At 32.2% G+C, this 26,156-nt stretch overlaps 2 protein-coding genes across 2 annotated transcripts in view; one reads left to right on the top strand and one right to left on the bottom strand.

The window, feature by feature from the left end:
* The window catches only part of LOC143198653 (low-density lipoprotein receptor-related protein-like), a 96,289-nt gene that overhangs the window by 16,666 nt on the left and 53,467 nt on the right, over positions 1-26,156 (bottom strand). The gene's annotated exons all lie outside the window — the stretch shown is intronic.
* LOC143198643 (uncharacterized) lies at positions 3,612-5,167 on the top strand. Its single transcript, XM_076407989.1, has one exon. It carries the CDS (start codon positions 3,917-3,919, stop codon positions 4,889-4,891), a length of 975 nt encoding a protein of 324 aa, XP_076264104.1. The 5' UTR covers positions 3,612-3,916; the 3' UTR covers positions 4,892-5,167.

Genomic DNA, 26,156 nt, shown 5'->3' with positions numbered 1-26,156 from the left:
ATTTGACAGCTACCGGATCATTAGTTTGTGAATTATAGCATTTTGAGTGAATCAACTTTTGTTACTGTAAAGAAATGGATGAAAAGGAATTTCGCGTGTTGATAAAATATTGCTTTTTGAAGGGCAAAATACAGTTCAAGCAAAAACTTGGCTTGATGCCGAGTTTCTGGACACTGCCCCAGGAAAATCAACTATCAAGGATTGGTTTGCTAAGTTTAGACGTGGTGAAATGAGGACCGAAGACGGTGAAGACAGTGGACGCTCAAAAGAAGTTGTTACAGACGAAAACATTAAAAAATCCACAAAGTGATTTTGAATGACCGAAAGTTGAGGCTGAATCATATAGCAGACACTCTATAGATGTCAACTGAACGTGTACATCATATCATTCACGAATATTTGGGTATGAGAAAGCTCTCTGCAAAGTGGGTGCCGCGCGAGCTCACTTTTAAGCAAAAACAATGACGAGTTGATGAATCGGAGCAGTGTTTGAAGATGATTAAGCGTAATAAATCCGAGTTGTTGCATCGATATGTGGCAATGGATGAAACATGGCTCTATCATTTCACTCCGAGGTCCAGTCATCCGAGTAGCATCTCCAAATCGTGGGAAAACGCTACAGTTGGCTGACAAGGTTATGGCGTTTGTAGTTTGGGACGTGCATGGAATAATTTTCATTGATTACCTTGAAAAACGAAGGACAGCGACTATTACATAGCGTTATTGGACCGTTTGACGGACGAAATCGCTGAAAAACGGCCGCATTTAAAGAAAAAGGAAGTGTTGCTTCACCAAGACAATGTACGGCATCAAAAATCCATTGGGCTTCGAATTGCTTCCTCATCAACCATATTCTCCAGATCTGACCCCCAGCGACTATTCCCTGTTCTCAGATCTCAAAAGAATGCTCGCTGGGAAGAAATTTTCGTCGAATGAAGAGGTGATCGACGAAACTGAGGCCTATTTTCAAAGAACAAATCGTACTACAAAAATGGTATCGAAAAGTTGGAGTGTCGCTATAATCAGTGTATCGCCCTTGAAGGGAATTATGTTGAATAAAAATAAAATATTTTAGCAAAAAAATGTGTTTTACCATGGTAGGTCAGGGACTTTTCAATTGACCTGTTAAATTGTTCGTGATACTTTCTAATTTTTAGATACAAACTTCAGTTACCTTTTAGTAGCCATCTGGGAAATAAACATTACCATTCCAGATTCGAATTCGAAATCGTATTTGCGCAGTTTCGGCGTCTGGGAGACTTAACCCGCGAACACTTGTCGTAACCCTCACTGTGTCACCTCACCAAGCTGCCTCCCATTTTGCGCCTGCCCGTATGGTTTCAGTTGTTTCAAAATATAACCTTTCAATCTTATCCAATACACAATATGTTATAATATTAAACCAGTAGATATTTTGCTTTGAAACTGGTGTTAATTGTTGATGAAGCAGTAATAAATAATAATCAATAGAAATAGGTGACAAAATTATTATTATGGTTACAGCTCATTTCAATTAGTCGTTGTTGTCATTTAGAAATATATAAGGGGTATTCGACCATAAGTCTTATTTTAGTCAACTTAATTGAAATGGGGCGAAAAGTGCTATATTGCCATAGTTTCAGAGTACTTTACACTAAAGCTCACGGTTTCAACACGCACAGAATACAATTCCCAAATTACTTTGAACATCTACATGGTTTAATGCAGGTTTGCTAATAGTACTTACGTAAGATCAAAAATATGCGCATAAAGTCAAGTTCATAATGGAATAAAACCAAAGTTGATTGTTACCAAGGAATAAAAAATACTAGTTCCTTTGTAGGTATAAATAAATGTTTGTATCACATCGATCTAATTGTATAATAATAATAATTGACCTGTTCAGATTGTTAAGTAAATATGGTGGTTTAGACATACATAGTATAGCAACGATGGAAAATATTGAAAAAGTATGTCATCCTAAACAAATCCAACTAATGAAATTGATTTAGACTTCTAACATATTAGCTATGATCCAACAAGGTAAATTTCGTGTAAAATCAAGCATAAAACAATCTATATTTTATGCATTAAGCATGTTATTCATTTTGTGACAATGTTTTAAGGACCAGTGTTGCTTCAATCAACAACAAATTATGTATGTTATTCGTCAAATAGAACTATATGTTCTACATGTGTAAGTAGTATTCGAGAAATATTATAAGATATGCATATTATTTGTAATTTAAATTAAAACGATCTGTTTTTAACAAATTAACTTATACTGCGCTTTATAAAGGCAAAGTCTACTTCATTTGATCTAGTTAAATGCTGGCCCCTCTAACCTCCTTAGCACCGAGTATGTATTAATAATCTTAGAGTAACATCCTAAATAAATATTTGTGATTGCCAACATTCGGCCATCCTAATATTTAGATTGTTCTCAATCAAGTTTTTAAAAAATCTTAATAAGTGATATATTGAACAATAAAATAATATTGCCAACATCTCATTTCCTTAATATTATAATTTCTTGCGATGAGTATTTTTAATTATTGTTGATTACGTTCGGTAAATTTATAATTATTTTCATATCGTACCCTTTTTGGGACATTTTATTTCCTCTAATCTCTCTCTCTCTCTCTCTCTCTCTCTACATAAATTACACTTCATATGTGTTCATCCAATTGCTTGCCAACTAGACAAGTTCTCTAAATTGTCTTTTAAATTATGAACGTTATCGGAAGAATTCTCAAGTTCGAACAAACAATAGGTTGCATGATTTAAAAAAAAAATACAATCCTACGACAATTGTACGTATTTACTTTATTCAGAATAAAATGTATCTCTACTAGTAAAATGGAAAGTTTTGAATGTACATCGGTAAAAGCTCTAAACAAGTGAATTTTCATCCAAAGGCAGAAAAATGAGATTAATTCTTACAAGGCGAGAACCAACCAGTATAATTTAAACATCGGCCATCGGTATTAACAGCAAAAGGATGATTATAATGTAAATATTTACTATTTTAAGTGCCTTTAATTATGTCTAAAGTGTAATTAACGTAATATCGAGGTAAATAGCACTGTTGATAATATTTGATGTGAGGTTTCATTTGTTTAGTTTATTGTGAATATGAGCCCTTTTTATTTACCAATTAATATAGAAAATTATATTTTATATAATGTGACTCCTTTAGTCGAAACGGATAGTACCATACGAACTGATTTATAAAAACATAGAGTTGTACAGTAGATTACTGAAGCTGTCTTCTACATGTTAGTACAGATTGTTGAAGTTCTCAGAGGTTAATAAAAAAAAATACTAAGTAATGAAAATATGTTTTATAGTTCTTGATATATTTTTTCACAGATTTACTCGAAATATTGGCTAACGAAACATAATTTGTTCGAAGTTTTACATTTTAATGAGTACTATTGAACGTTATCGTGAAAATACTAAACCACGAACAAACATTTCTAAAAAAATATAGGCTCCCAATCTGGGATACCGAAACATATTAGTCACATATAATGACTTTTAGATAATACTATAAATATATTTACATAAATCTTACTACACAGCTGTATTTATAAATAACAACTTTAACCACACTATATTTACGCTTAAAATAAATATTTCAGAGGTAATCATACGGCATATAATCGTTAGTCTGCAAAGTATCGTGTTTCCAAGAAAATATTTTATTTGCTGTTTACGCCAAAAAGCACTTAGTCGAAAGACATCGGTCCGCCTTACTGCTGTGAAGTATCATAAGAACGGGAAAAATTAAAACGGCTCGCGTTCCCTTCATCAATTTAATGTAATTACAACGTTCGTGTAATTAATCTCGACGATAACACGACGCGATCAGTTCGACCTTGTTCTACGAAAAGTTTCTGGACCAGTTTTTTTCGCCGGTATTGTTTTCGGTACGATGAACGCGATATCCGTGTTGTGCGTTGTCGTTTTTGTTTTCGAGTGTTGTTTCGCGTTGGACGCTTCGTTATTTTCTGGCGGATGGTATCAGTTGCAGCGGAAATCGCCCAAAACCCGCATACCGAAGGACGACGGCATCGATTCCAAAAATGTATCTCGATATCTCCGAATTAGTTCCATTATGTCCGATTTACCGCATGGTTCGTTCAAGGACTTAGAACAATTAGAGATCCTGATAATGTCTTTATGTGGGATTCAAGATATATATCCGGGAGCGTTCCAGAACGTACCACGTTTATCGCATCTAAATATTAAAGAGAATGGATTGAAAACCATTCGAAAAGGAGTCTTCAATCATCTGAACATATCGCTGTTGTTCCTCAACAAAAACATAATAATGTACATCGAGCCGGAAGCCTTTGATAACATGCCTAAATTAACCATGGTTAAGCTTAATTCGAACAAGATTTCATCCTGGGATGCTAACTGGTTTACCAACACCCCGTCTTTCAAGACGTTGTATATGAGAAGAAATCTTTTGAAAGAAATACCCGAAAATGCATTTAAAAATTTTAAAAATACGGTGGAATTATATTTCAGTAGAAATAAAATTTCGAAAATCAGTGCAGGGGCTTTCAACGGATTGAAAGACGTTTGTCATATTTACTTGGACAGAAATAAGTTAATTAATATTGACGAATCGGCTTTCGATGGTGTCCGAAAAATATATACCTTATCACTAAGTCATAACAACTTAACGGAAATTCCGAAAAGCTTATTTAAATCTCTGCAAGCAGTTAATGTGCTTAAATTAACTAGAAATCGTCGAATGAAGTGTCCTGACGTCGATGTTGTGAAAATGGTAAAAAGTGTTGCCGTCGGTGAGGTGAAACAGTGTGTTCGTAACAAAACAATTTTTCTAAACACTAATGTTAAGATAAAGCTTTCCTGTCCGAAAACGAAACCAAAATGAGTAGTTTAGCGTTTTCCTGTCTAGTAATCTTAAGTGAACTACTCACGCTCAGATGAAGATGATAATTTGTTGTTGTTGCTGAAAGAGAAACTTATCATAGCCTGTGGTACGAGGTACGACTTAGAATGGGCGTGAGTAGGAATAATACCATTAATTTATTGTAAATATAGCATAAGTGAGTGCATCCTAATATAATTTAAAAATGTTTTACTTTAATTTATTATTGTGAATTTCGTGTTTTGTATTTAGAAATATATGTGACACAATTTTTTAATATTATTTGATTTTTTCATTCTTTACCTAAATTAATATATATAAATGCAACGATATTAATTGTATATCGTCGGATTATATTAGCGCTATATTACGTGAATTAAATGCATGGTTTGAAGCATTGATATTATTTTAAAGAATTTTCGACGACTATGTGAGGCTTGTAGTAGCTTCTATTTGACTATATCATTGATTATTATTTGACTTCAATCAATACTTCCGTAATAATTCGCTTTGTTGTTCTTAATTCTTAGTTGACAGTCTTAGTCGATGTGAAAGAAACCGCTAAAAGTAAAATACACATAATCTCTCCAATAAAAGAGTAAATTCATGTCACCCAAAATGAGGTCAAAACATTGCAATGTTCCCGGCTCAACTTTGACTTTAATTGATGTTAGCTTTGACATATAACAATTCCGTAAATCTAAATAAAATAACGAAACATAAATAATGTTATCAAATATAATTAATTTTAACATTATAGCATATATAAGGCATATTTTATCGAATGACTTAAACTACAGTTAATTATAGAGCCATAATGGATTGTGTATATATATATATATATATATATATATATATATATATATATATATATATATATATATAAACTAGCGGCTGAAAATAATAATTACCACTTTCAGTCAAATGTACGGTTCGATTGTTTTTTTTAGTTCGAAATGTCAGACGAGGATGTACGAATCCTTTCCTGAATAAATTGTAAGAGGGGAAAGGACGGAGATATTTGCTTGGAGCAGTTATATTTATATGTGCTTATATTTTCAAACGGTAGTATAAGCGAGACGGAGATATACATATTCCTTCATGTACTAACTTTAAAAAAGAGAAGGAAAAAATTACCGAATACTATTAACATGTATTAATTATTTCATTTTAAAGGAAGTAGAATTACTATATTTGAATGTTCGGTGGAGCAATGGAATTTTTCTATGGAATGGAATAATACCCCACAAGTGTTTTATCGTATTTTAATATGCTAATTGCTATTTTTAAATAATATACTATAATAAATATCGACAATGCAATAGAACTTAAACAAAATCTAAAAACTAAAGATGTACAATAACCATAAATACGAAATAAAAATTAAACATATACCTAATCATAAAAGACTAATCCATGGAATAATTAAGAATGATCGCACAATAACTACTAAAGCTTTTTGAAATGATGTAAATGATTTATTTATTATTGAACGGAAATATTTTTTAACAAAAATCGAGAGAGTAATCGAAATATTATCTATTATTGCCATAAAACCTGTCTAAAATATTTTACTATTTATCATTCACAATTTTAATTTCTTTACTCTATTACATTAACTATCTTGAAAAATAGCGTTCTAAAATGCTGCTATATTAATGTAAAATATATTGTTATTTACATGCAAACTACCAAAATCATAAAACTATATATACTACATATAAATCTATGTAATCATAAATTCGTTACTTTTTGGTCAAGATCGCGGCTAGAATGACAGAGCCAGAACGTTCAAAATTAGTCGAATGAAACTAGTAGAACCAGAAATAGTAACTGAAAGTACACGACTGAGACAGTCTATAGCAAATAGTAACAAAATCAGTCCGACCGACAATAGCGGCTGTAAACAGTCACTAGTAAAAAATAGTAAAATCAGTCTAAATCGAACTAAACAGTCGATAGTCAATTTCAGTTGAAAATTTCCAAAGCTACTTTTTACGTTTAGTTCTTGTTTCCTTCGTTGCTGTGTTTCTTTGTCAAGTAATTTTGTATAGTAATGTCACTGTTTTTCTTCTTGTTTCTTTTCTTTTAATATCTGTTTATATTTCTACTCATAATATTTTGCTAATGAATTTTTGATATCTGTAAAACGGTTTATTTTTTCCTCATATATTTTAACCTTACTCTACAATACAATTTTCTACAGTTATGTTATATTAATTATATACTCAGATTTAGTTGTTTCCACTCGCATCACCCCATCTTGGTAGTTGTTAGCTTTGCATAATTTCGTTCCTGTTTGAACTAACTCATTAGAAATGTAGCTTGTTTCTGGCTGACAATTTATCGGCTTCGTTATTTTCAATCAGCGATATAAAATTATTAAAAACAAACAAAGCGTCAAAAGAACGTTAGCCCCTTTATAACCTCCAGTTACCACTAGAATTGTCACTAAAATGATTACATACAATTATCACTACTTTAGGAATTTTGCAGACATTTGACAAACATTAAAAAAAAACTTATAGGGTGATGCGGTTATATGTTCCGACGAGTCAGACAATATTCTCTCTCCTTTTCATCGTGGTGACGTAAATTTACTGTTATTTTGTATTAACTATAGTTGATTTCACCAACAGATTCAACTTTATATCCATGCTATTTGAAATTAACAATAAATACCATTCAATAGACCAATACATTAACAAATAATGTGATATTTAGCTTTAACTAAAATTAGCATATTTCAATATTGACAATAAAATTACAGCTTGCATTATTTTCAATATTCGTCGTAGAGGACCTTTTGAGGTAAATTTAATGTATTTTGAATTGAAGAATTAAACAACTGAATTAGCAGATGACATTTTACCTCGAACACTGCACTTGAGAATAATTAATCTCAATAATAATAAGGTCTTTTTCCCAGATTTTCGTCTACAATATCAATCAGGTTTAGTATTGTAAGTAGAAAATAATGAATTTATACCCAATAAAGCATTTGTAACGTTAATACATATACTACTCTGAAACGTAAATTATGATTTGGTAAAATGTGTTGTTAGATATCGATATAATTGCACAGTAGGTTTTTAAATGGAATATGAGGCAAACTTTTTTGTTTATTTAATATGTTAAATTCACAAGTATAAACCCATAAAGTTATTATGTGTAAAACAATGCAAAATTACAGAATTATGTCAATATGCAAAATGTGGGATTATTTAAAACAGCTATATAACACTTATTCGGTATAAAAACAATCAATATACATCAAAGTACTGTTAACTTTTAAAATAGAAGTCTAAATAGAATGAAGTTCCTGACCAGTAATAACATTGTTAAACAACTTATTTGGAACTGTCAATTTTGTTAAGCCGCTTGACAAGGGGTCTAGCACCAGATTGAAGTATCTCCCAGATGGCGTTACGAGAACGTTAGGAAATCTGAAATCTCAAACCGAACGGAATTCAAGACTAGGGTGCGGAAAGAATATAAACAGAGAATCACATGAAAGTTAACTCTAAATTATCTTGACCTTATCGAATTATTTTTAAAAAAAATCACTAATAAAATGCAGATTTTTTTAATAAAATTGATATAGGCATCTAATATAATATGTACAGTATTTCAATGAGTAATGAGTCATCGGTATAAATAAACAATGATAAGGATGATTCTTATAAACCTTCAAAATAACAATGATAAACATAATTCTATGAATTATTTGAGATAGTGATAAGAGAAAGTTAATGTAGAACATTTGAACAATGACATCACCCACGTTATGTTTATGTATATGTGTCATGTCATGATAAATTATCTTTAAATTAGTCTGCGGAACTAATTGTCTTACTATTATTGAAATTTGATTCAGTATCAATGTTAACATTTATAAACATTCTTATAGTTAGAATTTTCTTCATAAAAGCGCTTGTATACATGAATCTAAACGACTTAGAAATGGTAAGAATTTATAATTGTTACCATTTTACGAACAAGACTATATACATAGTACGTTAAATCGCGCGACGGAAGGACACTGTGTGTTTATGTTGATACTGAATAGCCTGATTAGTAACGTATAGAGATATAGATTTGGTTTTCATTAGAATATATACAATGGTTTTAAAGTAAAATAAGTTTTTGTTGTTTTCAATCTTTCAGGCCATAAAACTGTTCTCTTTTGAATCTATATATTAATCGGGTTTGTGAAAAATTTGCCGATTTTTTTTTAGGTAAACGGGGGCATCTGCAACCACCAGCAAATTTGGTATGGTTAAAGGAAGAATTTTTAGGCCCCAAATGTTCGCTAAAATTAAGTAAATTCCAGTAAAACTGAATACGCCGAAATCAAGCAATCATAACTAGCCGTTAGATGATTGACATAAGAATATAAAAAATATATATTTTGGTCTGTACTTTTATTGGACCCGGCCGACACGCTGCCGGCTCCAACTCTAATACAGTAGATTATTCGTTTCTGTTGTACGTAAATCATCTAAATTTTACACTGGGTAAGACCGAATTCCTTCTGGGATGATTTCTAAAGTTGGTCACTCGCCAGTCGGTAGGCCTTAATGCTGAGGACCGTGGTTTGAAGCCCACGTTAAACTGTAAGACCAGTCCAGATAAATCCATAGTTGGTAAAAGAGACTTTAAAATATATTTAAAAAAAAATCGGAAGACAAATTCTTACGTTTTGTATTTGAAACGGTATTAACAAGATATTATTAAAAAAATTATTTAATTTTAAGCGGTTTTGAAGGTTTTGTATTACTTGTGGTCATTGCCTTATTACTAGAACTATTAAAGAGTTATGATAGTTATGATTTAACGATTAAGAAAGGTACGATCATATTAAGATGGCCATCATTTTCTATAAGAAGCCTTACGCACTGCGCGTCTCGCAACTTAAGATCGACACCGCAATAATTCCACGGCTGGATAACGTCACGTACCTAGGTCTTCACTTCGACCGGCGGTTTGGTTGGCATTCCCAAATCCAGAAAGCAATCCAAAAAGGTTCGGGGATAGCAAACCTGCTATCTTCTCTGATCTGCCCTTCTAGCAGACTTCCCATCTCCATCAAATGCTTATTTTACAAGATGTTAATTCGGTCCGTACTCCTCTACGGATCTAATGTCTACTTCAAGTTTGTTACCCCCAACCAGGTCAAACGGCTTCAAGTTTTCCAAAATAAGCTCCTCAGGAGAATATTAAACGCTCCATGGTTTGTCAGAAATAATCAAATTCATAGGGAAACTGACACTCCAGATATCAAGCACTTCATATCTCAATCATTCCACAAACAACAACTCAGCTCAAGTTCTTCGCGCTTGTTCGCGAGCTGGTCGACATGCTGGGAGCTTAGCACCGCGTCACCGCCAAGCTCCCCCCTTTTCCAGGCTGAAACGACCTCATCCGTCGCTACAGTCATAACTTTTGCCCCCATACAACAGTACCCAGTTGTGTGTTAACTCAGGTTCGCGAATCAATAGAATCGCCGGGCCCTCGTGCCCAATAACGGCTGCCCGATCAGAGGGTGCCATATCCCCAAATTTAATTATACATTACTGGTCTAATTAAAACTGGTTTTATTGGAATGTATATTCAGATTTAAAAGAAAAACATAACATATGCGAGAGTTTTCAGTTTCATAATATAAATATTAATCAATCCATTATTAGTTTTAAGAATTCCAACAGATCAGCTAAGAAATATTGTACTTGCTTAAAAACTTATAGTCATTTTGATAAAGTTCTGGAGACATAGTATAGCATATAGTTGTATACAGAGATACATACACAGTTGTATTATGTGCTATTATCATTAAATTAATTATTGGTAAATATTAGAACTTAGATATTTAATTTTTTTTTGATAAAATTTTAATAAAGAATCAACCATTACTCCTACGCCGAATGAGTGTGTATCTAGAATATATTTTGGAAGTTGCCAAACTAAACAATGGCAAAAGTTTGTTAAATTTGGTTTCATATCATTATAATTTGAAGTTAACTCTGATGGCCCATAGTTTGTAATTAATTTTCCAACATTTCGGAAACTACCACCTGCATAAATAATTGTAAACTCTATACGATATATTTGATATAGTTTCTCGCTAGTTATAGCGAAGTTTACACGTTTTCTTTTGTTTTGATTCCGACAAAAAGCTGCAATGTCTATGTTCGATATATTAATATATCTTAAATATACAGCTTTGAGATTTTAATATTGCAGACAATCTCAAGTTAATTTAATTAAAAAAATCCCAAAAATGTTGGCAATTATAAAGTGATGATGAGAAATGATAAATTTGTAGCTACTTAATTAAATAATAAAAGTTGCAATAAAAATCTATATGATGGAGCGATTTGTTTTATTAGACTTTTGTATGCATTTTAACACATTATACCACCCTCGAAGAGAAAGTTTGAAAACAGTTGGCACACAGGCGGTTAAAAATATCGATAACTGTGTATAGCGACCAGATTTACTATAGGATTACTGTTAGTTTTTTTTCAGTACTTACATATCAGTGCAAAAATAATTTTAATATTATTTTAGTTCAAAATCAGCTTGAAATAGTATAAACTCTGACTTATTGGCGTTAAGTTTCGTCAGTTTTTAGATAGGCTGATGTCTGTTTGGATGGAGTAAGAATATTATTAGAATGTATGAATTTTACAAAGTCAGAAGTGTGGTAATGATCTCTGCTATTATGCGGCAAGAACTCAACAAAATTTTTTCTCTAATCGATAGTTAATATATCATTCAATCAATATCAGCCATATCAGTCAAGATATCTGAATCAACATCATATCTGAGCATTTTTGGTGATTCAAAAGTTATTAGATCGATCAATGTAGCATTTTAATTTCTGGATAAGATAACTAAAACTAGATAGACTTTTAGATAACTAAAAGGGAATAGACCTTTCGTAACTTACATATCGGTATATAGTTGACAATTCACAAACTCAATCACTGAAACATTTTCGAAGAAAACGGATAATCCAATAGTAGTTAGTTTGTTAATTATTTGTTGAAGACATACTGAAGCCTCATTTAAAAATTATATCTCTATTTAATGTATCTGTTTTTTAAAACATATAATAACCTTATAATTTAAGTAACTTCACGTGACCAGACACCACATTATTGGGCTGGGCCTATTGTTTAACCTGGACTTCGAACCGCGGTCCTCGGTATTAATCGACTAGCAAGTGGCCGGCTTAGACCATCTCAGAAGACATTCGGTGTTTCCCAGCCTGGTTGCTGACATGAATAGGATGGTTTTTCCCTCATGCTTATGATGAGAATACTTTCGATATTTTAAAAACAAGAGAAAAACCTTTCAAGTGTTAAAATAGTTATAATAGGAAACTAAGTATTTACTAAAGTGATGGTATTGTTTCTTTCAAATATAGTGGTGTTAATTTTTTAAAAATATATTATTTCACCGACGTGAACTAAAGCACTGACAGAATGATTGGAAAAATATATAAAAAGAAATAGATTGTGCCTTACATTAAAATTTTTCTTCAATCTACTAAGACGTTTCAAATTTAATTCATATTTAAATGTCAACTAATTATTGCTCTATGACAAATTGGAGCTATTACAAAGTATACCTATGCAGCAATGATATATTAGGTCTAGCAAAAACAAACATATTATTTTTTTAATAGATAATTTTAATAAAATATACCAATAAATATATAGTACTAAGATAATTTCATACTGAAAAAAGTTTTTATAGTTTTCCTTCGACAAAGGTGAGAACGCAAGCTGGTGAAAATTTGAATAATGTTTATGTTTCTAATACGGTAACAACCAATCGAGCGCTAAAGGTGCACCACTATGAAAGCATGCTTTTCTAAATTATAGATAAAACCATGGATATAGCCGAGTCCAACAGTCATATAAGAGCTGTCCATTGTAACAGTATTGCAGGAGCAAGTAATTACAAAAAAAATGTTTAGGATGTCTGCATAAAAAAGAATGTAGGGGTGCCATAGGAGTTAAACAAAAAAATCCTCAAGGTCTGCATTTAACAGGTAAATTGAAAAGTTCCTGGTCTACCATAGCAAAACAAATTTTTTTCGCAAAATTAGTTTTTTTTAATCAACATAATTCACTTCAAGGGCGATACACTGATTATAGCGACCCTCCAACTTTTCGATACCATTTTTGTAGTACGATTTGTCTTTTGCTTCAAAATAGGCCACTATTGATGGTCCTTTCTATTTGAAGGTAGTCAATGAAAATTATTTCATGCGTATCCCAGGATACAGACGCCATAACTTTGCCAGCCGACTGTTGCGTTTTCCCACGCTTTGGAGCAGGTTCATCGTGTACAGTCCACTCGGATGACTGTCGACGCAAAAACTCGGGTCTATAACGCTTGATCATCTTCAAACACTGCTCCGAATCATCAACTCGTCGTTGTTTTTGGTCAAAAGTGAGCTCGCGCGGCACCCACTTTGCACAGAGTTTTCTCATACCCAAATTTTCGTGAATGATATGATGTACACGTTCAGTTGATATCTTTAGAGTATCTGCTATTTCATTCAGTTTCAATTTATGGCCATTCAAAATCATTTTGTGGATTTTTAAAATATTTTCGTCGGTAACAACCTTTTATAGGCGTCCACTGCATCCACCGTCTTCAGTGCTCATTTCACCACGTCTAAACTTAGCATACCGAAACTTAATGGTTGATTTTCCTGGGGCAGTCTCCGGAAACTCGGTATCAAGCCAAGTTTTTGCTTCAACTGTATTTTTTCCCTTCAAAAAGCAATATTTTATCAACACGCGAAATTCCTTTTTATCCATTTTCACAATAACATAAGTTGCTTCACTCAAAATGCATAATTCACAAACTAATGATCCGACAGCTGTAAAATTTATACACGCATCTTTTGAGGGTCAGGGCTAACTAAAAAACGTATGGATTTTATTCTAGTAGCGCCATCTATGTGTCACGCCTGGGACTTTTCAATTGACCTGTTACATCTATGAATCGCGGCAGTATCAGCTGAGTTCATCACTTACGATAATATCAAAGCTGGGATTGGTGGCCAAAAAGTTTTGCTGGGCGTTTGATAGGAGAGGAGAGGTACTACAGGGCATCAAAGAAAGCAGTGCAGATTTGACCTATGTCAGATCATCCTAAGTGTATTGAACAATGCCCTCAATTCCATGCAAAAATAATGCATTTTTATTTACTACACCCATTATAATAAGAATGGAATTATTAATTTCAAAATTTTAAAACCAATACTATTACGTTAATTCAGCTCTGATTCGTAAACCAAAAATAAGAAGTCTATGCGAAAAAATTCCATATAAGGGAGATATGGCAATCTAATCTAAAACTTTATCTTCATATCCAATGTAATCAATATAAAACAGCACTGGTAGACTTTTATTTAAACTTAGTTTTCCAGATGGTATCCACAAACCGAGATGGAACTAGTTACATCGTTCGAGGCAATAATCCTTTTACTGTTATTATAGAGGAAGTTATAGCCGGGATGCATTTTGGAAGTTACTGCTGACCAAACAACGGCAAAAGTTCGGTTTGTCAAAATCGGTTTCATGTCATTATAAGTTTAGTCTAGAACGGTTTCGGATCAAAGTTGCCCCTAATGGTCTACATTTCCTATGCCAATGTTGAAATATTAAACATACTAACTATATAAATAATATGAACGTATATGTAAGTTAAAATTTAAGATGTCACTGCGATCAAAAATAGTAAGAGCTTTGAAATTTAAAATTTTCTTTTAAATTATTAAATTTAATTTAAAATTCGGGATTTTCTAGGTTAACTTTACTTGTTTAGTGACTTCGTTAGGTGACTTTAAACATAAGACACAGTGTCATATAGCGCGACTGAGTTGGTATTCATTGTTCGAAAAAATGTTTATATTTAGCAATGTGGTCAGTAAAGTGTTTAGGATTAACGGCTTTGTTTATGTTAGAATTGAACTTCATAACTGGTGCAGACGTTATGAAGCTGTTATCTTTTGAATTCATTTAATTAGTAGGAATTAACTTACTTATGTGGAAAATAAAGAATTTATCAAGAAAAGAATATAGATTGACGTAGATCAGCAGTCGTTTCTCGAAGCACTCCATTACATAGTTAACTGTAGTTCGGGCCAAAAAGCGTAGTTCACCAAAAGTCGATTGAAGATGCCATACATTATTAAAATTAGATAACATCAAGCTGTTAAAAACAATCTTGAATACAACTGGTTCCTGGATTTCAGGCACTAGCTTCGCAGTTCGTGGCACAAGACCACCAAATGCAGACTAAAACTGCTATGAACTAACATAATCCACTCGAATTTGGGTAGATAGTTGCAGCCTGCGGACTTGCGGCCTTGATGACTATTAGCAATAATTGGGTATTTTTGAACTAAGCGATAAGCGTAAATATCTAAAAAATGATTGAGTCTTGGTGTAAATATAGTTCGTTATGATATGTGGTGATCACCCTGACATCATTAGGCACCGCATGATCACACTTTTATATAAATATAGAACGAAATTATATGTACAGATGGAGAGTATTGTAAGAGAGATGTGAACAAGGTTTTTATCCTTTTGATTCTGTTAAGGAGTTCGATGTTTAGTTTGAATGAAACAAAATATGTAGTTTCTTATCGTTGTCAGGGTGTCATGCAAGACGGGAGATTAATCGGGAATTCATATATTCACACAATTCACACAATTACTAGTAAGAGTACCTATTTGCATATCAGCGTCATGATGTCAAGCGTTAAGTTACATAAATACACATTTACATATATACACATTTAATTAGCTGGAGTGAAAAACCAGAATATTTATCAATCATCATTCATGCAGAATGTCCATCGTAATGTTTGCTATGTAGCACGGAATCATATCGACATTGTTTGAATGGACCCAAAGAAATCAGTTTCCGATTGTAACACTCTCTGTTGAAGGCGAGTACATCGGATATTTTGAGGATTCACTTATTGGATTCAGACATTGCATTGATCCGTACGTTGTATTGTTAACTAGTAAACTTTGTGTGGGTTGGTATTAGTGGCTGAATAATGAACACAACATGATTACCGCATTAATATCGATCCGACAAAATTCTCTAAAAAATCTCTATAATGCATCGTTTTGTATGTATATTGGAATTAGAGTAAGACAGAAGGAGAAATCATAAGATTGTCATCATTAGGAAATAAGTTTTGTAGACCAGTTTATTCGTTCGAATTGAATATTTAATTATAATTCCCGAATGTCGTATATCCCGATTACTTTAAAAATATATCAAAGTTTGAAACAAACTTTCATTCTATTATATGGGATTTCTAAAATTGCCGGCAGTTTATTTCGTCAAAAGTCGTGTACGTGTACAAAAAAGTCCTGCATGTCACATAAATGGACCGATTCTGTCGGTGCGGCTTTGTTCAATCTGCCAGCTTCTCTTCCTAGGATTTACGCCATTATAAAAACTAAATAGTAATCCTCAAGTGACTTTTTAATCTTATCACATTCACATTAAACTACGACATTTTTGGTGTGATTTTTTTGTTACTATAAATAAATTAGAATAGATTTTTCTAAATAATGATAATTAATTTTTGTTAAAAATATTAATTAAACCTATTTTCTTTATATTTTGGAGTCTTTTTTTTACCAACTGGGGTTTATCCGGACTGAATTTACTGCTTAACGTGCTCTCCGGCTCCGAACCAAGATCCTCGGAATTCAGCCTACCGATTGGCGATTGATTTCTAGCATATATAGCAATATACTTTCGAAAGGGTAATATTGGTTTGGTAATGAAACAACCATCGATCCATTTTCGCAATGCTATATGTGTGGTGAGCTCGCTGGGTGCGTATAACCTCCCATTCAAGTTGGAACATTATAACTCTGGCAAAGTACGCAAGAGGATTACGATTTTGCGTCTCTTATTCGATATTGGTGGCTTCTTTCTAGCAGTACATAGTTCAGTTTATTCAATCAGCTTTAACAGACATTATATAATATAATTTAAATACATCATGCCCAATATTCATGGTGAGGAATTTTTGTCGAGGTGAATGGCTCTCCTACATTAACAGGCCAATTGAAAAGTCCCTGAGCTGACACATATAAGGCGCTAGTAGAATTAAATTCATATGTCTTTAGTTAGCTCCAACCCTCAAAAGATGCGTGTATGAATTTGACAGCTGTCGCATCATTAGTTTGTGAATCATAGCATTTTGAGTGAAGCAACTTTTGTTATTGTGAAAAAAAAATGGATAAAACGGAATTTCGCGTGTTGATAAAATATTGCTTTTTGAATGGAAAAATACAGTTGAAGCAAAAACTTGGCTTGATGACGGTGAACGCAGTGGACGCCCAAAAGAGGTTGTTATCGACGAAAACATTTAAAAAATCCACAAAATTGTTTTGAATGATCGTAAATTGAAATTGAATGAAATAGCAGATACTCTAAATATATCAACTGAACGTGTACACCATATCATTCGCGAATATTTGGGTATGAGAAAGCTCTGTGCAAAGTGGGTGCCGCGCGAGCTCACTTTTGACCAAAAGCAATGACGAGTTGATGATTCGGAGCAATGTTTGAAGATAATCAAGCGTAATAAACCCGATTTTTTGCGTTGATATGTGACAATAGATGAAACATGACTCCATCATTTCACTCTGAACTCCAATCGACAGTCATCTGAGTAGACTCCATACGATGAACCCGCCCCAAAGCGTGGGATAGTGCAACAGTCGTCTGGCAAGGTTATGGCGTTTTTATTTTGTCATTCGCATGAAATAATTTTCATTATCTACCTTGAAGAAGGAAGGATCATCAACAGCGACTATTACATAGCGTTACTGAACCATTTGAAGGACAAAATCGCCGAAAAACGGCCGCATTTGAAGAAAAAGAAAGTGCTGCTTCACCAAGACAATACACCGTGTGACAAGTCAATGAAAACGATGGTAAAAATCAATGAGTTGGGCTTCGAATAGCTTCCTCATCTACCGTATTCTTCAGATCTGGCCCCCAATGACTATTTCCTGTTCTCAGATCTCAAAGGAATGCTCGCTGGGAATACATTTTCGTCAAATGAGGAGGTGATCGCTGAAACTGAGGCCTATTTTGAAGTAAAGGACAAATGGTACTACAAAAATGGTATCGAAAAGTTGGAGGGTCGCTATAGTCAGTGTATCACCCTTGAAGGGAATTATGTTGAATAAAAAAAAACTAATTTTGCCAAGAAAATGTGTTTTACTATAGTAGGCCGGGGACTTTTCAATTGACCTGTTAATTCATTACATTTTGTATTACAGATTGTCGTAGTAGATACATTTTTCATTGACAGTCACAATAAGCTCACAGAAAAAATTTCTTTTGGGACTATAAATGAATCCGCTATTCTGAAATATTTAATAATGGCGTTTTTAGTCATTTCATGTGGTCAATTTTACTTCATATTGGATCTTTTCCACTGCATGCGTCCTTATGGTTAAATAGTGGATTCGATTCGAAAAGGGAAATAATTCAAGACACGCCAGTAAACAGATTGGGTAAAACCGGATATCTTCCGATTTATAAGTTGGTCACTTCCTAGTTAGTTAATTCAAGTCGTGGATTTTAGTTCGGACTCCACGTTAAGCAGACCAGATAAACCCTAGGTAATAAAAAATAGACATTAACATATAACAGAAATAAATAAATAATATAGTTTCCTTCCGCATTAGTTCTTCGTGGATCTCTTACAAAAAATCAAACTCATACCTGCAACTATCTCATTTTCTTGATTAGGCCCAGTCGGATTGGTTATTATATTTAAAAACCTTGCTTACATTTTAAATATGTGAGTTGAATGAGGATCTTAAATTCGAATCAAAAATCGAATTTAAGAAAGGCCTCGATGATTAATAACACATTAAAATAATACAAAGTAATAAGTCGCGTGGGTTTTATTTTATCAATGTTATATGTTAACCTATATGTTACACAATGCTACAATGATATATATGGAGATGACAGTGACAAGAATTAAATGTATCTAATGTACGTACATAATTCTCTGTCGATAAGGTAATTCAATATTAAACAAGGTACGTAACAAACATATAACCAGAATAAAGGGTGTGAATAATCTTAGGATTTGGTTATATAATATAAATTATATATGTTTAATATCATATTTGGGACGCCTTATCATTGAGTTCACAGTTGGGAATATTAATATTTAATGTAGATAACCTCAGCTGGAACACATTTTTCCTTCGTTACTAATGTCGTGTTTCCTTTATTATTGGGCAAGTCATTCTGGCCTACTTATATGACATTGTTAAAATTATAACAAAATATTTTAAAAATAGATATAGCTTGATTGACATACGATTATTATTAATTAGTAGTCACCGACTAGCAATATTTACTTCAAAATATTTACATAATGAACAAACGAAGGGGCATATGGTATAATTCCTATATATAATATACTATAATATATATATCGTTATAGGAATATATATATATATATATATATATATATATATATATATATAACATAAAAAAGAAAGAGGCACAAAATTTCAACAAACGAAAATTCAACAATTAATGTTTTTATATATAATAATGAAAATTAAATTATAATGAGATCATTATTATATTAACTGAATGTTAATATAATAATGATGTAATTACATATATCATGTTCAGCAAAATAATATTGTGAAAGCGAAAGTACAAATCTAAACTACTTCGATTAGACAATAGGTTATAGGTTTCAATGACGCTATTGAATATTTTTAATATAATGGAAAAATTTATCAGAAGATATAATATATCCGTGCAATAAATGAATAACATACCGTAGTAAGCATATTTAACATAAAACTATAGAAGCATTTTTTTATTTAGAATAAATATTAATCAATTATAAAATTTTCGTATATAATTGTTTTCCAATAAGATCGGCTCAGTTTTTTATGAGCCAGAGTTTTGTTTATTGTTTTAATTAAGACAAAATGATAAAACTTATTAAAATGGGTTGTTGTTAGGACCCCAATTTTGACCTAAAATCATCTTTAGCGACGACACACATTTTAGTATGAACGGTTAGGTTAATAAGCATAATTGCTCTATATGGAACGGCGCCAATTCATATGAATTAAAAACCCCTATTAACATTGCTTATCATAAGTATTTGATTATTTATATAAGAGGTAAAATTATACGAATGCTTAAGTTGAAATCGATTTGGAAAACTGTTTTGTTGGCAGTCGATGTATAACACTACATTAATTTCATAATAATTGAATAGAAAATGGGAATTTCTAAGATTTCAATCAAAATGCCAAATTCTGATGACTTGGCTGCAAGAATGGATTGTGATGGCGCATCCAATTAAAATTTTGCAACTTGGCAGAAACACCAATAAGCTTTTAAGTCGAATGAAAATTATTCAAGCCGCAAGTACATTTCCAATCTTTGCCGATTCCATTTCGATCTAATTCGATTATAAAATCTCAACGGTTACGATGTTACGTTTTAGTTTTATGGTTACATATATCTGAGGAATGGATATTTGCGGTTAATATAGAGCTGCTTCGCCATAATTGATCCATTTAATACATTTTCCCTGATTTTTGCTATTATGTATATGACGTACTTTCTTCATGAACTTGTATTTATTCCCACTAGTGCTCCAAGAACTGTTTTCAAGTTTAAGTTTACTGTTGTCTATTTTATATATGAAATCAAATGGAAAGTAAAGATAGAAAAGCTTAGATTGGTAACTTAATTGTTGTTACAGGTTTTCCTTTCTGATGTGCAGCTATAACGATCGGCTCATCTGTTTTTTATGAAGACAAGTGAAATATAAATAATGACAGAAAATTATAGTAGTTATTCAGGAACAATCCTTTGACAAATGATAATATAGAATAAGCAATATTTTATTAATTTATATTATTATTAATTATTTTTAATAAATAAGTCTAAATAAAAAAAACCTTTATCACTTCCAAAGTATAGAAATTATTGAATTTATAAATACAATTACATAGAAAGATATAACTGCAAATAAACACTTTAAATCATCTTTACGTATAACATATTCGGATACTGTTATTGAAAATAAACTTTCTTCAAAAATTCATAAATTTCCTCTACTCGCCCTTCATTATTTAATTTAACAACTAAGGCGAAACTTCTACAACCTATCTAACAATCTTAAATTAAAATAGAAGTACTTTAAACAATTTATCAAACATATTGGCAAAAAACCGACCGAAGCAGCAGTATTGAATCTGTTACAGGTAAATCAGAGCAAAAACTAATTTAAACTTTTCAAATTAAAATCTGAAAGTTACTATAGGCGCATTCTTATGTTCGTAGATTGTCCTTTATCGAATAAAATTAAAGACCTTGAGGGTTTAACAAAATTCTTTTAGGTTTCACTAGGTGTGTAGATAACATAGGGCGAATATAATTTTTTTTATTATTTAATTAATATATTGTTACTAGTCGTTTCCGTCTAACCTACAGTTTGTCTTTATGCTAACTTAAATCTAGGTATATAACTAGAAGGACCCATCGGCACTAACTCAGTCTCTAGTGAAATAATGTTTATGCATGTCACTGCTGAATTTTTTAATATATGCACCTCACTACACAACTCTACACAAGATCAGATGGTTTGATTCTTTTGAGTCTGTGTCCTGTTCTGGTGGTATCCAAAAGTTGCAATATTTCAATATTTGTATGAGAATGGAGTCTTTCCTCATACCCCCTTGCAATTCTCTTGATTTCTTGGCTGACTGTGGGTATCTGAAGGTCTCGATATATGTAATCAGTCCTATAGTATTTGGGTGCACCCACAATACCTCTCACGACTTTGTTCTGAAAAATTTGTATTTTATTAATGTTACTCTTTGCAAAATATCCCCATAATTGAACTCCGTATGTCCATATAGGCTTCAATGTTTGCTTATATAATAACAATTTATTATGTACTGATATTTGTGATTTTCTTCCAATTAGCCAGTACATATAGGAAAATGTATTGTACTGTACTATTTCAATTCCAGTTCTTTTCTTTTCTTCTTTATATGTTCCTTCCAGTGAACTTTTGCATCAAGATGCATTCCGAGATATTTCTTAATAGCGTTCTTGCTATATGGGATGATAGTGTTATTTAATGTTATTGGTGCTTGTACGGTCTGTTTATAGGTGAACTGCACATGTACAGATTTACTTTCATTAATTCTTATTTTCCAAGCTTGTCTCCAATTATTTATATTGTCACTCGCCTGTTGTAATTTTCGTGAAGCTTCTTCACTATTGTCTTCGACAGCTATGATCGAAGTATCATCAGCAAATGTAGCCATCGTGATATTGTCCATTTGTGGTATATCACAAGTGTAAAGTAGATAAAGCTTTGGTTCCAGTACACTTCCTTGTGGTACACCCGATTTAGCGTCTTTTATAGTAGAGTAAGCTTCTTCTTGCTTGACTCTGGTTGTAATGTATGATTTTAACAGTTCGGTGTGTTGTTTTGACTTTCGTAGGCTTTTTCAAAAACATCTGTTATTCTGTGGACCTGGTCAATTGTTGAGTGTTTGAAACCCAAACTGGTGTGTTGGTAGTAGGTTTTTTCTCTCTATGATCGGTTTTATTCTTTTCAACAGGAGTTTTTCAAAAACCTTAGATATTACTGGCAGCAGTGATATAGGTCTATAGGATTTTATTTCGTTTGTTGACTTCCCAGGTTCTGGGATAATTATAATTTCCGCCATCTTCCAAGTGTCTGGGACATGTTTTAATCTAAATGCTGTATTGATCAAGTTGGTGAGTTTTATAATTCCCTTTCTTGGTAGTTTTTGCAGTAATTCTCCTGTTATTAAATCGTAGCCTGGTGATTTCCTGGGGTTAGTGTCAGTTTTAATATAAGATCTAATTATAATATCTAGAATATAAAATATAAGATCGAAAAAAAACTAATTCCTCTCCTTTCTCCCTCTCGCTTGATTGAACTCATAGAAAATTCTAGATGTAGTTAGCGTCATTCGTTAGTTTTCGAAAAGTGCACCACAGTCTTATTGAAAAATTATAGTGATAAGTACTTAAGTGATCTTAAATATGACATAATTGCTTTGCTCGCTTTCGCTTTGGAAATTTTGATGTTAAAGATGAATGAATAACGGACACCTAAAGAAGCTTGAAGCTTTTACATAAATTAAATAACTCTCTTCATGATGCAAATATGGTTTCAGAAGAAGCTTGTGAAAAATGTGTGTACCTGCTTCAGTTTTTTGTCCAAAAATTTCGGCAGTTCTATAGTAAGGTGTATATTATGTAATACGGCCCAGACTATCCGCCCATCTGTTACTGTTACTTAAACTTGAACCTTTACCTGAATGATGAGTGAGGGGTCGGAGGGGTGTGTTTTCTAATAGATAAGAACTCTAATTGTTGCTTTCTAACGCCATTCAACCAGTCGCCTTTTCTTTCCTTGAATAAGTCAGTTTTTAAAGTAAATTAATAGTTTTTGTCATTGAAACCCTTCCACATATTTTAAATACTATAGTTTTATCAGAGAAATGGCAACAGGCATCTATGGTTGCGATTTTTTGAATGTCTGTTGGTAAACTGATTCATTGTGCAGTAGTGCAACAGCTTTCTATAGAGTCTTTTGAACATTCATTGACCACTCTGACGGTAATGCTTTCCCACTCCTAGGATATATACTCCTACATTTTCATTAGAATAGGACATACTTATACATGTTATATAGCGCAATTAATACAGGATTGATTCACGGATTGGATTCTGTGATATCTGGCATCTGGCGATGATGTGACGAGTGATGTTTTTATGTTATAAGGGTCGATTTACATTATAATGAGATTTAAAACTTTTAAGGGCATATTCTTATAGAGTTAAGCATTTAAAATATGAAACTATAAAACTTACTAAAATACGAATAATTTCGAATAAATTTACGCGCAGTGTATATGCAGCGTTACTAACACATGCATAATTCCGAAAATAATTTAGATTTTCTAGAATCTTCTTAAGGACATATTCTTAAATATTTATTTCTAGAGTTTCTTTTTTTATTAGTTTTAATTTATAAACTAGAATACTGCCTTAAACAAAATTTAATAAAGCCTGCGAAATCTGTTCTTAAAATCAGCCTACAAACTGAAATGATATTGCAACTAAATAAACTTAACGAAACGAATATACGCTTGCTTTAATTAACTGACCTTTCACCGTCGAATGCAAACTTTCGGAAAATGCAAGCCGGTTGAAACTTTGTCTATAAACTATGGATTATTTTCTTACATGAGCTGGTTTCATCTTAGACCCGTTTAGACGTTCAACTAAACGACAACTTTTAGTTTAATCCACTAATGTTAGTTAGTTCGATTGCATTTATATAATCTCGAAGTTTTAAATTAATTTGCGACGTGGATTTATCGACGTTGAAGACTGGGCCAATGTCCTGAATGTCTGTGTTGACCAATTCCCTTGACGTAATTTCATTCACGCCTTGTGATTGTTCAAATATGAATGTGAAATTATGCAAGTTAAACTATATAGCAGATTTACAAGGAAGGTAGTAACAATATTGCTGGTAATGTATTTATATATGGCGTTATCATATACAAGAATAGTGACATTAAAAAAAGGTTTAATAAATATATTTAGATAGAAAGAATAATAGAAAAAAAATGTTCGGCCATAATATGAAACACATTATATGAATTTATTAAGCAGATGTTTGATTGATCCTCAAGCAAGTTTATATGAGTTGTGGATACGAAGAGAACCAGAAAATATTAGTAGTGAAATAGTTTGGCAGTTATAGATAAATACTCAAAAATAAATGTATTTCAGAATTTCGTATCTTATGTATCGCTAGAAGCCACTGTTTATAATTCTAAACTTTTATACAACATTGTTACAGTAGGAGAAAGATGCGTAGTTAATATTATTAGAAAGAAGTCCAATATCTGATAGATCAGGAAAGAAAGATCAGTAAATGGTGTATAAGATATCTGTAAAAAGATGTCTTTTAAATAATGTTTCCTCAACAAAAATCGCTTCCAATAGTATGTCAGTAACGATTTCAACAATTCGTGATATAGAAATAGGAAATAGTGACTGAATAGTAACTGACATGAATATGGTGTATGTTGAACTGTGAATATATGGAAGTTGTCAAATGTGAAGGGTTTATAACATTGAAAAGGTTTATTTTACTTTAAGAACTGTTTTTTTTTGCGGAAAAAAAATGGCATCTCTTGAACGGCGAGCATAAAATGACACTAATATTTTAAATCCAGACGTCTCACTTATGTCACCATTCAGTTTTAACATAAATACACAGTCTTGTTCTTTGAAATATACAGGGCCGTGTCGGTTACGTGAGATAAGATATTCGTCCAAAGGAAACCAGCAAAGGGATGTACGTGGTCATTGTCCCATCTGGACAGATTATTGTTATAATAAAATTATTTATAGGTATCGCCTGTACCTACTTTCGTCCTCTATTTTGCCTTTAGTAATCTACCGAATAGTACTGTTTTTACCCAAATTTTAAATAGTCTACAGCTGAGACACTGAAAAATTGCAATTCATCTTTGGTACAGCTTGAGCTGCGGTATTTTTATGAGTTTGATGTTTTCTAATACTTGCACTTTTCCTAATTGGAATAGTTTATAAGTAGGAGTCTTTGAGTACCTCCACTTCAATCTACGTATTGTGACCTTATAGCTCATCAGCGATACTTAAGAAGTCCTTCGAATAATTGTGGATCAATTGCTAGTCCAAAGTCTATCTCTCTTATTTTCTCGATAATTAATTTAATTTAGGTAAATTGATTTAATTCAAAAGATAACAGATTATATAGGTCACAAAAAACTTTTTTTAAGAAACCACGATATTGAAATGGTTTGTAATTGCATTTTTAGTAAATTTCGCGTAGTACCATTTTCACTCATTTTGGATGTATGGCATAGCATATACCTAACTATCTGGACATAGTTGAGTATTATGCATACTCCTAATATGCTTGCATACTCTGAATAACCCTCTAACATTAGTTGGAAAACTTTTATTTATGTATAGAGATCTCAGATTTAACAGGTTAGGTTGTTTAGTTGTTTAAAACAAAATTATTTTATTTTTTTTTTAAATTTGAGGTCCATGTATGTCGTTATATATAGTATATAAGATC

This window comes from Rhynchophorus ferrugineus, unplaced genomic scaffold (genome assembly GCF_030347505.1).
Source record: "Rhynchophorus ferrugineus isolate W39M unplaced genomic scaffold, kcgeb_rfMv2 rfM1, whole genome shotgun sequence".
Lineage (NCBI taxonomy): Eukaryota > Metazoa > Arthropoda > Insecta > Coleoptera > Curculionidae > Rhynchophorus > Rhynchophorus ferrugineus.
Note: the sequence above shows the minus strand (reverse complement) of the source record. Positions and strands in the feature narration are given on the sequence as shown.